The 16,201-nt window shown below is 38.2% G+C and overlaps 3 protein-coding genes across 4 annotated transcripts in view; all 3 read left to right on the top strand.

The window, feature by feature from the left end:
* LOC110410094 (glutamate receptor 3.2-like) overlaps window positions 1-4,735 on the top strand; it is a 5,242-nt gene extending 507 nt beyond the window's left edge. Inside the window, exons 2-6 of the mRNA XM_089782524.1 lie at window positions 104-174; window positions 849-1,064; window positions 1,437-1,740; window positions 2,602-2,933; window positions 3,133-4,735. Of these exons, the coding sequence (XP_089638650.1) occupies window positions 104-174; window positions 849-1,064; window positions 1,437-1,740; window positions 2,602-2,933; window positions 3,133-3,504 (1,295 nt within the window). The 3' untranslated portion in view covers window positions 3,505-4,735. The remainder of the gene's footprint in view (window positions 1-103; window positions 175-848; window positions 1,065-1,436; window positions 1,741-2,601; window positions 2,934-3,132) is intronic.
* A 192-nt stretch (window positions 4,736-4,927) lies between these two features.
* LOC110409060 (glutamate receptor 3.1-like) lies at window positions 4,928-9,265 on the top strand. The gene is given in 7 exon segments (XM_089782469.1): window positions 4,928-5,402; window positions 5,879-6,504; window positions 7,007-7,322; window positions 8,129-8,440; window positions 8,443-8,457; window positions 8,460-8,530; window positions 8,641-9,265. Coding segments are annotated over 7 exon segments (1,956 nt in total). The 5' UTR covers window positions 4,928-5,197; the 3' UTR covers window positions 9,052-9,265.
* A 5,529-nt stretch (window positions 9,266-14,794) lies between these two features.
* LOC110410091 (glutamate receptor 2.8-like) overlaps window positions 14,795-16,201 on the top strand; it is an 8,229-nt gene continuing 6,822 nt past the window's right edge. For both annotated transcript variants that reach the window (XM_089782507.1, XM_089782506.1), the window contains exon 1: window positions 14,795-15,158. In XM_089782507.1, coding sequence (XP_089638633.1) covers window positions 14,954-15,158 — 205 coding nt within the window. In that variant the 5' untranslated portion in view covers window positions 14,795-14,953. The remainder of the gene's footprint in view (window positions 15,159-16,201) is intronic.

The raw sequence follows: 16,201 nt of genomic DNA, 5'->3' as shown, positions 1-16,201 counted from the left end.
ATATATATATATGGACAAAAATTCTGCGGCCTGGGACAGGAGGGAATGGTTAGAACATTTGCTAAGCATTTTGTCTCTGTTTTACTGTTGTTACCATCATTAGACTGCAGTGAGGTTAGAATTGAAGACCATGGAGATGAGAAAGGCATTGAGAAGATACACATACTGGGTTCTGTACCCTTAATTTCAGATAGACCGCAAATCCAATTATCCTTCTTCGACTGGCGTGGGAATATTACTCCCACAAAACTGAATGGTATTGTTCTTCCTTCTGGAAATTCTATCACATGTTTATAACAAAAGTTAATCCCAACCTTAATTTTTAAGTGGTTTGACTCTCTGATATTTTCCCAATAAAGTTGATTTAGAAATTCAGTTGTTTAGTTCATTTGCTCTCTTGGCTGTAGCCTGCATGAAAATGTATGGACTACTTTTCGATGAGTTCTCTCAATGTCAAGCATTGAAATGCGGACTATTATTTGACTGCCATCAACGATTTAAATCACGATGCCTTGGTCAGTTTTTGCACATTAACAAGTTATGAGGCTAAACTGAAATGGGGCCAGTTTACCAGGAAAACGAGAGCAACAATATTTTGTGGTCTACGTAAAATATCTCGAGCAATACCAGAAAGCGTTCCTCAATCGACTTACATGGCTCATTGCATATATAAAACTATTGAGGAAATCGTGAAACTCATCAGCTTCTACCAGTGGGAAAATCTTACTCCACCCACATAATTAGTGGTTTAGACATCGTTACCCTCGAATTAACAAGTCACCCAAGGAAGACTCTTAGTGCGCAATTTCAAATGATTGCCACTTTTATCATTTTCAACGTCTCTACAGCATACAAGAGTTTTAACTGTGGCGGTGTTAGTTGGATCAACTTTCAGGCAGTTTGCGAACACAAGTCAAGACGACGACAAGAAGGAACCACAGCAGCAAGGACTGTCCATCGATGTTTTTAAAGCAGCCGTTGCAGTTCTGCCCAGCCGTTTCACTTACAAACTGGTTCCATTTTATCTCTCTTGTGATCAATTGTTAAAGGAAGTTGCTGGCAAGGTCAGTATCATCCTCTTTCTAGCTTTTCTAATTTTAGTCCGGGGAAAAATGGCTTTTGAAAGAACCTACTACGAGCCCCTTTTGTTGGATTTGGGATTATGCTTTAGTGCTTGTTTCTACTCAGTTTCTAAAACAACTTCTCTGTTCTACAAAACTAAACCTGAGCCAAACAAGAGCAATTGGAAGAAGGGTTTTCAAACATACGCAATAGTGCTTTAGTGCTTTATGCTTTACATTTCGAACATACGCAATAACTCTTCATCCTCTCGTCCTTTCTTTTAACTAATCTATATTTTACTACCAACAAAGGCTCAATAAAACAACAAACAGCACCAAGAGTTGGACTGATGACATTTTGTATTTGTAATGAAGGCTTTTGATGCAGTTCTTGGCGGTATAGTAATTACAGCAGAAAGGTCCCATCTTGTAGAATTCTCACAGCCTTATGCCAAACTAGGATTGGTGATGGTGGTCAAGAAAAAAAACAATGAATTGAAGGATATTTTGCGGTTCATGAGCCCCTTTACTCGAGAGATGTGGGTTATAATGGCAGCTATGACTGTCCTCACTGGTTTTGTTATCCGGGTAATTGAACATCGAACCTGCAACGAAATGCATTCTAGACATGTTGAAGCTGTCGTCTGCCTCCCTTTGGCTTTCCTCCTCAATGAACATAGTAAGATGACCGTACATACGTTATTACTTTTGCTTCATAAATAACTAATGGAGCATATTGCACTTAAGACATGATTTCTATGTGTAAAAGAAAATAAGGTTTGAATCTCCTTCTCCAAATCTAAACTAATTAAATATAATATGCTTGGAATTTGGAACCATATTAAAATAGTATGATATCATTAAATATTCAATAATTTAAACCAATCACTGTCTAAATTTCCAGACAATTTGTCTACCACTAATTAGTTAATCTATTACCTTGCTGATTTACTATTAATTCAGTGCATGAAAACTGACAACCAATTTTTATGTTTTCCTGTCTTTTTCTGTATTTAAATGACTCTGGCAGCACTCACCTACTTTCCCTAATTATTTTGCTCATTTTATGGAAGCATATAAAATTTTCGTTGCTTCATTGTCAATTTTATTTTCTCTGATTTCAATTTCATGCATGTACATACATATTTTTTTCCTTTAATTTTCTAGAGATTATTTTTAATGAATTCTAGCCTCGCATATTATAATTGAAATAAATATTAGGTTTAATGTCATTTTTTTTGGCTCATACTTTAAACGTTGTGGAAAGTTTTTAAGATCAGAAATTCTTAGAAAAACAGAGCCGCTTTTAAGACTGTTTCAAAGAATTTCATGTTTATCGTATTAAGTATTTATTTAGTCATTTGCATTGCAGCCTAATCCATTTACTAGGTTTCTCTCTAAAATGCTACTAAGGTGATGCATAAGGTATACAGGCAATGAAATGTATGAGAAAAAAAAATAGTAAAAGAGTAAAATAGAAAATGCCACGAGAAAGCCTTTTAACAGCAGGAGTTAAAAGAGTAAGATCTTTTATTTGCAGGACCCAGGAACAAATTGTCTTTTTTTGTGCTGGTTCCATGGCTAATTCTTACCCTGATTGTCTCGACAGCCTTTACCGCAAGCCTTAGTTCTATGGTAACAAGTTCACAAGGTGATGAGCCATCTCACTCGAATGTTGATTCACTCAGAAAGACAAATGATGCTATCGCTAGTGATGGAAATTCTTTCACCGTCACATATTTGGTGAAATGTTTGGGATTCAAGCGAAAGAATATAAGAAAGATCGCTTCATTTGATGACCGTGCAAGAGCTTTATCAAGTGGAAATATACAGGCTGCATTCTTATTAACCCTTGACGCCAATGTTTTCCTTGCAAGATACTGCTACGCCTTTGCATAGTCGGGACCTGCCTACAATCTAGGCAGTTTTGGATTTGTAATCTCAACTATTCTCTTTCAGTTAATTTTTTCAGTACTGCTATGATAGTTGGCCTTTCTTGGCCATTGTTCAAGCTTCCAGGTGGTTTAAGAATGTATATACCATTAATTTGTTTTAAGATCTTGTGTTATAGGTGTTTCCAAGGGGTTCTCCATTGGCTGCAGACATGTCAGAGGCGATTCTTAATCTGAGGGAGGCAGGGGAATTGCAGCAAATGGAGGAAGATACGCTATCCATTTCAAATTGTTCAAGTTCAACATCTGATGAAACTTTTTCCCGAGGAATTGGACCTGGGGTCTTTTCTGGTTTGTTCATTCTATCAGGAGGTGCTTCAGCAACTGCATTGGTAATTACAGTCATTCGTCGATTGAAAAGACGTTGGGAGAGCTGCATTCAGAGAATGTTGATCGGTAGGGGGCTTTTGGTGTGGTTGACAATTCTCTTCTCTCATAATAATCAGACAACAAATGAGCTCCAACTTGCAAGAATAAGTTCCAATCACTAAATATATATATATATATATATATACAACTCCCGGTATATTATCATGTGGGTTAGGTCATCAAATTAGCAGGCAAAAAGATGTCAGGGAATTTCCAGCATCTGCAATCTGAGTAATTATTAGTACGAATCTTACTGCCATATGCTACGTACTACTCATGTATCAGAAAGGAGTTGAATATGTGGGAGGAAACCATATCAGCTTATACTAACAAGTAACTGGGCTCTTGAAGCAACCATTATGATGGTGGCCTCAGCTTTTTCGTTGTTGCCTGCGCAACAAAAACGATTTCAGCGTTCCTCTCTAGCGGGAATTTATGTACTTATCTTACCCATCTACAGTATGTATTTGCTATTTACCATTTAGTTGAGATAGTCGATCAGTAACCGGAGGAAACTGGTCAATAAAGGAAACAAAAAGAAGAAAAACTTCTAATTCATAACCTTCACTCGGCCTCTCCAGCCAAAAGGAAAAACTCCTAAACCTCGTAGCGACGTGGCCTAATTTGACCACACCATTTTAAAAACACCATTAAACGTCCAGTACCCATAGACATCCCCTGAACACAGGAACCAGCCCTCGATGTTACACAGAAAGTCCAGCCACAACAAGACATATACATACTAACGCACCCCTGCTATATAACCACCTTACCTCCACCAGATGGGGATACAGAAACCTATTGTTGCTTTTGGTCAGTTGGTATCTCCACACGAACGTGGAGAAATTTGAAGCATTACCGTCCCGAACATCCTGCCTTGCCTCAGTGCTCGGTGGGAGCAGCAGAGGTGAAACCCCTGTTCCCCAAACAATCTGCCTGGGTAAGAACTGCACTCATGAGCCTCCAGATGCTACATACGCCATCGCCGTTGCATACTACTTTAAAGAATAACAAACCACCCAAAAGCTTTGTCCCTAAATCTGCGGCTTCCAATCTACCAGTAATCTCAAGCCTGGCATGAGCCGTTGTTACCGTCTCCCATCCTAAGACTCCCCCGTCGGTACCCCTGCATGGTCCTACTATTTCAGAAGGACGCCCCCTCCCCTAGCCAGTCGACTCACCTTTCCTTTTTCAAACGTAGCTTCCATTGCACTCCGTTGATAACATCCACGGGAAGAGAGTACCCCTTTATTGCTTCAAGCCATGACCAGCAGCCAACTGCCCTCTTTTTAATTTATATTTTGCCAGTATGAATCTCGACAGCTCATTCTAGCCCACTTCCACCCGCTAATCGTATCAATCTCCATTTATTGTGGGCTTGGCCAATAGATACCAACCGGTCCTACAATTATTGACTTACGTCCCCATCCCAGTCAAGGACTGCAAATGTCCTAACCACATCGATTACCAGGAACTTTGCCTTTGTCTCAGCTTACATTGCCCTGACATGACGGTTTTTCATCTTAATATAATTTAAACTCATTTCTAGAATTGCGAAGGGAGGGCTAATCTCGTTCTTCAACGCAACATCCCCCCTAAACAATTGCCAGGAAATTTCCAGAGAGAATGAAAGAGCAAGGAAGTTCCGCGAGATATTTTATATTATATGACAGTACCGTCAGAAGACGAGAGGAAAGTCTAACGCCGACCCAAAATTAAAAAATTCGCCTTCCCTCGGCGGATGGCCAAGACTCAAGAGGAAGGAGATTCAATTACAACAACCGAAAAAGAAATTTCAGCTTCAGGCAGGAGGAAATGAGTAGCATCTTTGCCAAGCTCTTTTTCTTTCTTTTGCTATTACTTTTACCGTCATCAAACTGTAGTGGGATAAGAGATGGAGAAGAGACAGCGAACGAGGAGGATCAATGTATAATGCGTTGTAACACCCGGGGAGATGCACACCAAATTCAATTAAGATTCAACCATTCGCATGGGAAAGTTACTCCCATAGATCTGGATGGTATGTATATATCTATACTTCTATTTCGAAAATTCTGTCATTCATCTTGAGGTTTGATCTAAGGAAGATTACAGTGTTTCTAATTGTTTGATTTGATTACTTCTGAGTGTCATCAAACTCCAATTATGTTAAGAATTAGTGGTATACTTTTGTTAGTAATAATTTTTTAATCAATTATGATTTTACCTTTCCTTCATCATTTAGTTTTGTTACTCGGCTCTAGTAACCAAGATAACAATTTGCAGCTTAAGCTTAATTCAATATATTTTCTCCTGTAATTACATCTTCTATTCTTATATATATGCTACTGCTAGTATTCCAACTGGCAAGGTTGCTCTAAAATAGTGAAGGCTCATCATGTATTCTTTTCTGCAAGAAATGACTTGCTACCGAAATGGTTCAAGCTTTGAAAGTACGTAGAATTTCTTTGTTGAATTAAAACAGATCTGACAACATGAAGCTGTTGAATATTGCAGAGTCTTATCAATCTTATGTGGCCATCAGGAATCTGACTTCACAAAATTTACCAATTCTATGTACGGTCACAAATTATGAAGCTGCAATTACTGCGGCAATAAATGAGGTTACCAGGAGAACCAAAGCGACCATACTTTGTGCTCTGCCTGGAAAGGCTAAATCAATAACGGAAAACGAATCTTCAACGAGTTACGTTTCTCGTCATATGTATGAAATTACTCGCCAAATTGCTAGTGTAATCGGCAATTACCAGTGGTTGAAGCCTGGGACATTTGTCGACGATGAGTCGGACAGGGTTAGTGATTTAGACATCGTCACTTTCAACATGAATAACCATCCAAAGCAAAATGCAGGTGGGATTATTCAAATGGCTGCTACTCTATCATTTTCGACATCCCGGCCCCTTCAGTATTATACAGAGTTAACCATTGCCGTACCAGTAAGATCGATTCCCTGGCAGTTTGCCAACACAAGTCATGACGAGAACCACAGAGAAACACAAATAACAGGGTTTTGGATTGATATCTTTAAGGCAGCTGTTGCAATGATGCCAGTCAATACCACTTACAAACTGGTTCCATTTTACGGTTCTGAGGATCAATTGCTGAAGGAAGTTGCTCGCGAGGTTTGTTGTTCCTTATCCGTGCACTTTTCCTGCTGCTTATTGTTAGTGCTAACTGTTCTGTGATGTAAACATGTAAGTAGATTTTAGCTCTACTATGAACAGAAAATGTAGGTGCAATTAATTAGAAAAAAAACTTACAAAAATATATGAACATGCATCTAATCCATGCATGCATTGGCTGCATTGCATGACACTTACATGCTTACTGACATGTCAGCAAAGCTGACTGAAACACACAAAACTAACTCCACAGGCTATTTGCACATGCATTGTGGTAGTTCATAATTCATGCAAGCTCTCAATCTCAGTAAATATATTAATATATTAATCTCCAGCTAACATTTTCAAAAGTTTTTCTTAAAATGCTTTATTATAACGTGGTTATCCCCTATGAGGCTATGGCCAAATCCAGTGAAAAAAAGATTATATATGAAAATTGACAAAATATTATCAAACATTATTTGACTGATTGAAGTTTGAACTTTTTTTTTGTACATTGAAGACTTTTGATGCAGCTGTTGGCTTAACAGTAATTAAAGAGGAACGGTCCCAGCTTGTAGAATTCTCATATCCCTATCTTGAAGTAGGACCGGTGATAGTGATGAAGAAAAATGTTGAATTGAACCAAGTTTTTTCATTCATGAGACCTTTCACCGACGAGATGTGGCTTACTTTGGCATTAATGACTATCTTCACTGCTTTTGTTATTTGCTTAGTTGAACATAGAACTGGTAATGAATCTGGTGGTAACCTGCATTCTAGACAAGTTGGAGCTTTCTTCTGGTTCTCTTTTGCGACTCTTTTTTATGGAGGACATAGTAAGATAATCTATTTTTGGTTAATTTTAAATTTACACATTTGACCTTGTTCTTGAGCATGTTTTTTATATGGAATTAGCTTCGAGCACTACATTGTAGAATACAAGCACTAGATCTAACCCCAAAGCTAATACTAGGGTCCTTAGCTGTCTTCTGGTTCTCTTTTGCGACTTCTACTCCTTACTTTCTACTTCTTAAATTATCTGCCTCCACATGACTTTTTTTTTTTTTAAAAAAAAGGTGGATTTTATTAGCCATGCAGCCAATATGTCATTATTAGTCTCAAGCTGTAAAAGCTAGAGACTCCTATTGGCATGAAACACCGAGTTGGCAAAGAAACATACAAAGATAAGCTCTAGTTGTGGACAAAGACTCCACATGACTGAATTCATTGTGGACGAATAAAGGATGTCCAAGTTTGTCATACTATCATGGAAAGTAACTTTTTTGGGTAAATAGAAAATAGGAACTTGTAGCTTGGCTTGAGGAGTATGGAGCTCGCTGTTTCTGGTTCTATAGTGGATGCTCTAAAGGGGATGGCTAAGATAGCGGAGTGACTCTGTTTTGTATACTCTTGTTCTGGGAATCTGCTGCCTCTGTTACTGAGTTATTATGGGACTGATTTTAATTTGGCATGGGATGATTTGGTATTTGTTTTGTATTCAATTTTTTAGGTCTAGTTCGTCATTGCCATTGGGAATGAAAATTAATTTATGAAACGAACAGTTTCGAATGTAAGTAATAAAGGGTATAATTCAAGAATGATGGAATGCTGATCAGTTATTCATAAACTGTTCATATTGCAGGAGAATCACCCAGGAGCAACTTGACTTATTTTGTGCTGGCCCCATGGTTATTCCTGATCCTGGTTGTCACTTCAACCTATACAGCAAGTTTTACTTCCATGATAACAAGCTCAGAGACTGAGCCATCTTGTTTGGATATAGAGGATCTCAAGATAACAAATGCTATTATCGGTTGTGATGGAGATTCTATTATCTTCCGGTTCATAGTGGATGTCTTAGGGTTCCAGCCAACAAATATCAAGAACATTGCTCAATCTTCAATTGATGATTATGCAAAGGCTCTATCAAGTGGAAAGATAAAGGCCGCATTCTTTTGACGCCTTATGCCGATGTTTTGCTGCAAAATACTGCAAAGGCTTCGAAACGTGGAAGCCATTCCGTAATCTACGTGGTTCTATAGTTGTAACATCAACGATACCCTTCACTTCCACTACTGGTTTTGGTTATTTAGCCTCGTTTGTTGCTCAAGCTTTTGGACATGTCATTTTACCATTTTTAGCTTGGTTTTACAGGTGTTTCCACGGGGTTCTTCTTTAGTTCCAGAGATGTCAGAGGCGATGCTCAGATTAATAGAGAGCGGAAAATTCAAGCAAATGCGGGAAGAAATGCTATCTTCTTCGGATTGTTCAAGTTCAACTATTGATAGCACCATGAAACGAGGAATAGGACCAGGGCCCTTCTCAGGTTTGTTTATTTTATCAGGCCTGGCATCTGCAATTGCAATGTTAATCACGGTCATTCGTCTGATGAAAATACGTTTGGAGAGCTGCATTCAGAGAATGTTGATGGGTAGAGGCCTTTGGGTGTGGTTCACAACTCTGTTTTCACGGAACCAGGGGAGAAATGAGCTTCAAATTCAACTACCAAGGATAAGCTCCCCCGCCCAAACACAAGGATCAGCAGCTCCTGGTACATTATTATAGTGTCGACTAAACCATCAAATTGGCATACCATAAAGGACGGGTTTCATTTCCATTCGCTTTGATGAGAATAATTACATGAGTAGATAAGATGCATGAGTTGCCACTTGACCTTGATACAAATGATAAAAGGTAGTGTGGAGTTTGTATCAAAGATACTAAGTATATACTCATTATTCTTTTGGTTAAAAAAAAAAACATGAATTTTACTTAAAAACATACAGTACAGATGAATTATTCCTCTTCTAGCGGAAAGTTTACTTCAACTCATCATTGGCTATGTCTTAAGACAAAGTAATGGGTGAGCATAACAAAATTAAGACAGTAAAATAAATCTATGAATTAAGGCATTCAAATTCTATAAAGTTGGCATATTTGCCAACATTAAGTTTGTTATATCCGATCTAGGGGATGAATAACAAAGTGGACCCTGTGAAGAAGAGAATAATAATTACAAGGGTCAAGGGAAGTGGATTTGTGCATAGCCGGCAGTTCAGGCTGTTCGGGCAAACTGCCGGCCGTATGGATATCAGCAACCAATGAGAATGAATTCAAACGAGATACTTTGCTAATATTAAACCAAGCATTGAAAGGTTAGTGTTGAACCAAAATTAGTAAAACTGGCTTCTACAGTTCCAATTGAACCAGCACTTAAACCATCAACAGATATTCATCCAAAAGAAGAGAAATATCTACTCTAGGCAGGAGGAAATGGGCAGCAATTTTGCTAAGCGGTTTATCACTGTTTTATTACTATAACCATCAATATCTTGCAATGAGGAAAGAAGTAAGAACGATGGAGAAGAGAAAGCCACTACGAAAATATATATGATGCTTTCTCTTGCCTTAACTGATACAGGCCAAATTTTTTACAACTATCCTTCTAACGAGTTTTACAGGATATTACTTATCCAGCGGAAATGGATTGTAATACTTTTCTTCTGGGTGGAAACTCAATGTATTCTCAATCTTCATATGCATCTAGATTATGCTTCTGATTAAGAGTTAGTATAAGAAAATTTATTTATCATTCCAACTCTAATCATTCAATATTGAAGTTGGCTCTTTGCCCTTTGAAATTTTTTCTGAAATCCAATGTTCAGTCATATTCGTTACGTTGGCTGTATTGTGCATTAACGAGACTGTTCTTTATCAGTCCTTCAAATTTATTTTGTCAAGCTGTTGAATGCAGATTATTATTTGACAACCAATTTGAATCCGAATCCCTTGGCAATTACTTGCACACTAGTAAGTTATGAATCAATATTGACTGCTATAAGGGGTAAACTTTGCAGGAAAAGCAGAGCAACAATACTTTGCGGTCTATGTGAATTGTCTAAAGTGATACCGGAGCCAGTATGTTCAGCGGTTTTCATATATTTGAAATTTCCAGAATGTTGCTAAACAAATCAGCGTCTACCAGTGGAAAGAGTCTCCCCAAAAGAACATTGGAATTTGTTGTTTAGACATCGTTGCCTTCAACATAACAAGTCATCAAAGGCAGAGCTTGAGTGGGCAACTTCAAATGACTGGCACTTTATCATTTTCAAACTTTCTACAGCGCTCTAGAGTTTTCAGCGTCGCGGTTCCAGTAAGATCAACCTTCGGGCAGTTTGTGAACATAAGTCATGACGAGAACCAGAAGAAACCACACATGCAAGGGATTTCGATTGATGTTTTTATAGCTGCCATTGCAGTTCTACCGTACCATTTCACCTACAAACTGGTTCCATTTTATGGATCTTGTGATAAATTGGTTCCAGAGAGCTGTTGTTCATGGCATCCGAAGGAAATTTGGGAAAGTCAAGACAAACTTGGTTAATTGATAGTGCTTGCTCCAGCCACATAACTCCTAATGCATCTTATTCACCTCCATTGACAAGAATAGTTGTGCACATATTGAAATTGAGAATCGAAAGTGCCTGCAGGCTGTTGGCAAAGGCACTGTAGCTGTTCCAACTTCAAATGGAACCAGGTATGTCCCAAATGTCTTTCTAGTGCCTGAAGCATGTCATAACCTACTTAATGTTGGTCAAATGACTGACAATGATTACATTTCGCTGTTTAAAGATAAATCATGCTCCATAATTGAGCCTAATGGCAGTGTATTGATGACTGTTGGTATGAAGAATAAATGTTTTCCACTAGATTGGCATCATGTAGGCTTGAATGCAGTTGAGAAAGTTGATTATGATGTGTCTGAACTATGGCATAACAGGTTTGGACACTGCAACTACTCAACAATGAAATTGTTAAATTTTGAAAATCCAGGGACAAAAATGACCCTAATGCACGTTCATTCAGAAATCTGTGAAGTTTGCCAACTGGGGAAACAAACAACTCTGCCATTTCCTTTGAAAAGCTTCAAAGAACATCTGAAAAGCTTGAACTTGTGCTCTCTGATGTTTGTGGTCCAATGAGTGTTGAATCACTCAATGGTAGTAAGTACTTTGCATTGTTCATTGATGGCTACACTAGGTTGACTAGGATTTATTTCATCAAGCTTAAATCTGATGTGTTTTCAGTGTTTAAGAAGTTCAAAGCTTATGTTGAACTTGAAGCAGGTGCAAAATTAAGAATCTCATAACAAACAATGGTGGTGAGTATTAATCTACTGAGTTTGATGAATTCTTAGCTGCTGCAGGCATCAAGCATCAGTTCACTGTTTCTTACTCTCCACAGCAGAATGGTGTATGTGAAAGGAAGAATAAAACTGTGTGAAACATGGCAAGGTGTTTATTATTTGAGAAATCAATGCCAAAACACTTCTGGGCAGAAGCTGCCAACACTGCTGTTTATTTGCAAAACATACTTCCAACTAAGGTATTGAACAAAATCTTTGGTAGCATTTGCTACAGTCATGTACCTGAGGTAAAAAGGTCAAAAATGGAACCAAGAGCAGAAGTGGGAGTGTTTTTGGGGTACAGTCTGCAAGCCAAGGGGTATAGGGTGTTCGATCTAAGCTCAAAAAAGGTTCAGGTAGAAAGGGATATCAGATTTGATGAGCAAGCTTACTGGAACTGGAAGTCAGAAGTGATTGAGGCTTCCAATGACAGGTTGCTTGGTCCAGGGACATTACAAGAAGTGGTTCAAGGACCTAATGAAGATCTGTAAGATATTGAAGTTGCTGTTAGAAGTACCAGGAAACTAAAAAGCATCTTTAACAGATGCAATATGGCCATTACAGACCTTACTACTTATGCTGAAGCTAAGGATCTAATGCATTGACAGGCTGCCATGATGGAGGAGCTAAGTGTGATCAACAAGAGCAAAACTTGATCCTTGGTTGATCGAACAGATTCTATGAATGTCATTGGCACTAAATGGATTTTTAGAACCAAGTTCAATGCTGATGGTTCAATTAACAAGCATAAGGCCAGGTTGCTTGTGAAAGCCTACACTCAACAACCAGGAATTGATTTTACTGATACATTTGCACTAGTGGCCAGACTTGAGACAGTTAGACTTTTACTTGCAATCGCTGGTAGTCTTGGTTGGGAGGTTCATCATCTTGATATCAAGTCAGCATTCTTGAATGGAGTCTTACAGGAAGATATTTATGTTGTAATACCTGAAGGGCTAAAAGTCAATGATATGGTCAACAAGGGCTACAAGCTGCATAAGGCTTTGTATGGTCTTAAACAAGCCCCTAGGACCTAGTACAGCAAGATGGACAGCTATCTGGAGTCAAAAGGGTTCTGTAGGAGTGTAAATGAACCTATGCTTTATGTCTTAAAAGGGCCAAGATCAAGTAAAGTCGATGATTTCCTTGTTTGTAGATGACCTGTTTGTTATAGGTCCCGAAAGAAAACTCATAACTGAGTTCAAGGCTCCCATGAAGACTGAGTTTGAGCTGACTGATTTGGGAACAATGAGTTACTACTTGGGATTTCAAATTGATCAGTATGACTAGGGCATCTTCCTTTTATCAGAAAAACTATATTATTGAAGTTTTGAAAAGGTTCAATATGGAGAAGTGCAAATCAGTTGCAACTCTAATGGTTATAAATGACAAATTTAATGATGCTAACTCTCCTAAACTCACTGATCCTTCTATCTACAAAAGCTTAATCGACAGTCTACTTTATGCATGTGGATCAAGGCTTAACATCATGTTTTCAGTGAGTTATCTCTCAAGATTTATGAAAAGCCCTACTGTTCAGCACCTCTCAGCTACCAAGAGGATTCTGAGATACCTGCAGGGCAATCTTGACTTAGGCTTACACTTCAAACACTTGAATGAAGTGAAATTATATGGTTATAGAGCCACTGATTATGCTGGAGATGTCAGAGATTTCAAGAGTACCTCTGGTTATGTGTTCTTCCTAGGAGGAGCTGCATTTAGCTGGAATACTAGAAAGAAAAAAGTGGTATCTCAGTCTACCGCTGAAGCAGAATATATTGCTGCTGCAGCTGCAGTAAACCAAGTTGTTTGGCTCAGAAAATTGCTTCTAGATTTGAAGTTTGATGAACAAGAAGCAACTGAATTGTTCTTGGATACCAAGTCAGCAACTGCTATTGCCAAGAATCCAGTGAATCATGGCAGAACTAAGCACATAAATGTGAAGTTCCATGCCAAAAAGAAATGAAGTAAAGTTCAGCCTCCAATGAGCAAATTGCAGATATGCTTACAAAGGCACTGCCCAAGCCAAGGTTCGAGGAACTCAGAACAATGCTAGGGGTCTGCAAAGCCAACCTTAAGGAGTGTTAGTGTAAGGCTTGCTTTGAAGAACAATCAAAAGTCAGACACTTAGTGGAGGACCATACTTTTGATGTTGAAACTGATACTTGTGTTGGTGTAATGTCAGTAAAGTAAGGCTATGCTGCAAATTAGCTAGCTTACATATGGTTGTGTGCAAGTTTGAACAAGTAATGTACTTCATATATATATATATATATATATATCAATGATCAATGAATGAAAAATATGATCGAATGTTTAGTAGAAACATAACTTCTTGTTTACTTCTCTTCTTTGTTTTCTTAGGTTCTCTAAGTTAATCCTTTCTTCAAACCCATACCCTGCATAGCAAATTACAACAAGGTGAGGTTGGCCTGTTAACATGCACTAACTGGATCTACTGAGCTGCTGATGGATTTATTATCATACGTTGTGGGTATGATGGCGGATCCTGGATATGGTTGGAACTGACTACTGATGAGCCTGTGTCGGGGGATCTCACGGATTGGTCCTGTTTTGATTGTTGTTGATATATTGATCTCATCAGTAGCATGTATAGTTATACTTTGCTCATCTGTGTCATGGCTGATGTCTTTTTGGTAGTCAGCCCTGTGAGGGACACGGTACTTATGAGCCTTTGTTTTATGATGAGCCACTGGTTCTGCTTCACAGGTGGTTTTGAGTGCCTACTGATATGTACAGGCTAAAAGAGAGTCGGGGACTGAAATTTTTGTGACCTCACAGGACCTTTTTGATTGGATCCGTCTGAGAGTGGCGTTCTGCTGCAATAAGTCTTCTTTATCTCTTCGGGAAAAGACAAATGGCAGCATTTTGGATGAATGAAATACAAATATGCCTTTCAAAAAAAAAATTACGGGAGAGTCTAAGATTTTAATTACAAGGTTTTAAAGAATTATGATGTGACATTTTTTCAATGGATAATTTTTCAAGATCACCTTAATTTAATTTAAACTCTTCTCTAAAATAATAAAAGGGGGGCTATTTTTTTTTTCAGCCGGCTTACATTTGAATACTCATTTTTCAACGCTACATACCCATAAACAATCAGAGGAACGTCAGAGGATACGCGTTGATCAAAACTCAAAAGAATAACGTTGACCCAAAATCTGAAAATTTGCCTTTCCTATCTAGTTGATCATAACTCAAAAGAATGGAGAGTCCATTACAACAAGAGGAAAAATTTTCTTCTTGAGGCAAGCCGAAATGAGTTGCGTCTTAGTCAAGCTTTTTATCTGTCTGCTGCTATTACTGTCATCAAATTGTAGCGGGATAAGGGATGGAGAAGAGCAAGTTACCAAGGAGGATAAATGTATATTGCGTTGTCACAGCGTGGGAGATGCACACCAAATCCAATTAAGAACAAGATTCAACCATTCGCAGGGAAAACTTACTCCCATAGATCTGGATGGTATGCATACATGTGCTTTCATTTCTTTAGTACAATTTTGTTTCGAAAATTCTGTCATTCATCTTGAGGTTTTACGTAAGGAAGAGTACAGTGTTTCTAATTATTTGGTTTGATTATATCTTAGAGTCATCAAACTCCAACTAAGTTAGAATTATTGGTGTATTTCGGCCTCCGGTTGTATTGTTGAAATCAGCTTCCCGAAAATAAAAACTTTTCATGAAAAACATTCCATTATTTTTTGTTGTTTAGACAACATTGTAAAAAATATTTTCTCGTGTTTGGAAGACATTTGCTGAAAATATTTTTTGATCTAAAAACTAATATTATTTTAAGTAATTTATACGATTATAATTTCAAACCCGTATACAATTTTTTCTTTTTTCCAATTAAGTTATGAATTTATTAAGGAAGAAAATCTGCCACGGACTAAAAGCCATAACCAAAATGTGAAGCTCACACCAGCCAGGACACCACATCTCCACAACACTGGAAGCAAATCGTCTTTAATTCCCAGAATTACAGCTATAGGAATTCCTACACTGCAGAATAACTTTGCCGGAAAAAATAGGCCCTATTCACACTACTTCCCAAACATGTGATGATGATGACAGCAGGAGCAGACAACCCACAACCACCCGACATGGCAACAATATTCACACACTAAAACATGATGAAGACGATGGCAGTTTCAATCATAGGGTCAGCTAGGCTTTTCTAGCAAGGTTTTTCTTTGTGATCGATAAGCAAAGCTTCCAACCGCTGCAAATGTAAGGCTAGGGTTAGCAATGAAAACGGGAAAGGGGGATTTGCTGGCAGAGGAGGTTTAAAGATGGGAATGGAGACCATAACCGAGAGAAAAGAGGTTGTAAAGTTTTAGCTGGAATCATGGCTTATGGGTATTGTCGATGGGGGAGGTCTAGTTGGCTCGGCACAGGGAGGGGAGAGCAAGGGAGGGTCAGGACAGAGAGAGAAAGAGAGAAGAGAAATTTATAAGTAACAGCCATTTTTTTATAAAAAATAATTATTAAAATAAATTTAATTAT

Source organism: Theobroma umbraticum, unplaced genomic scaffold, assembly GCF_002168275.2.
Source record: "Theobroma umbraticum cultivar Fairchild unplaced genomic scaffold, ASM216827v3 scaffold_44.0, whole genome shotgun sequence".
NCBI lineage: Eukaryota > Viridiplantae > Streptophyta > Magnoliopsida > Malvales > Malvaceae > Theobroma > Theobroma umbraticum.
Note: the sequence above shows the minus strand (reverse complement) of the source record. Positions and strands in the feature narration are given on the sequence as shown.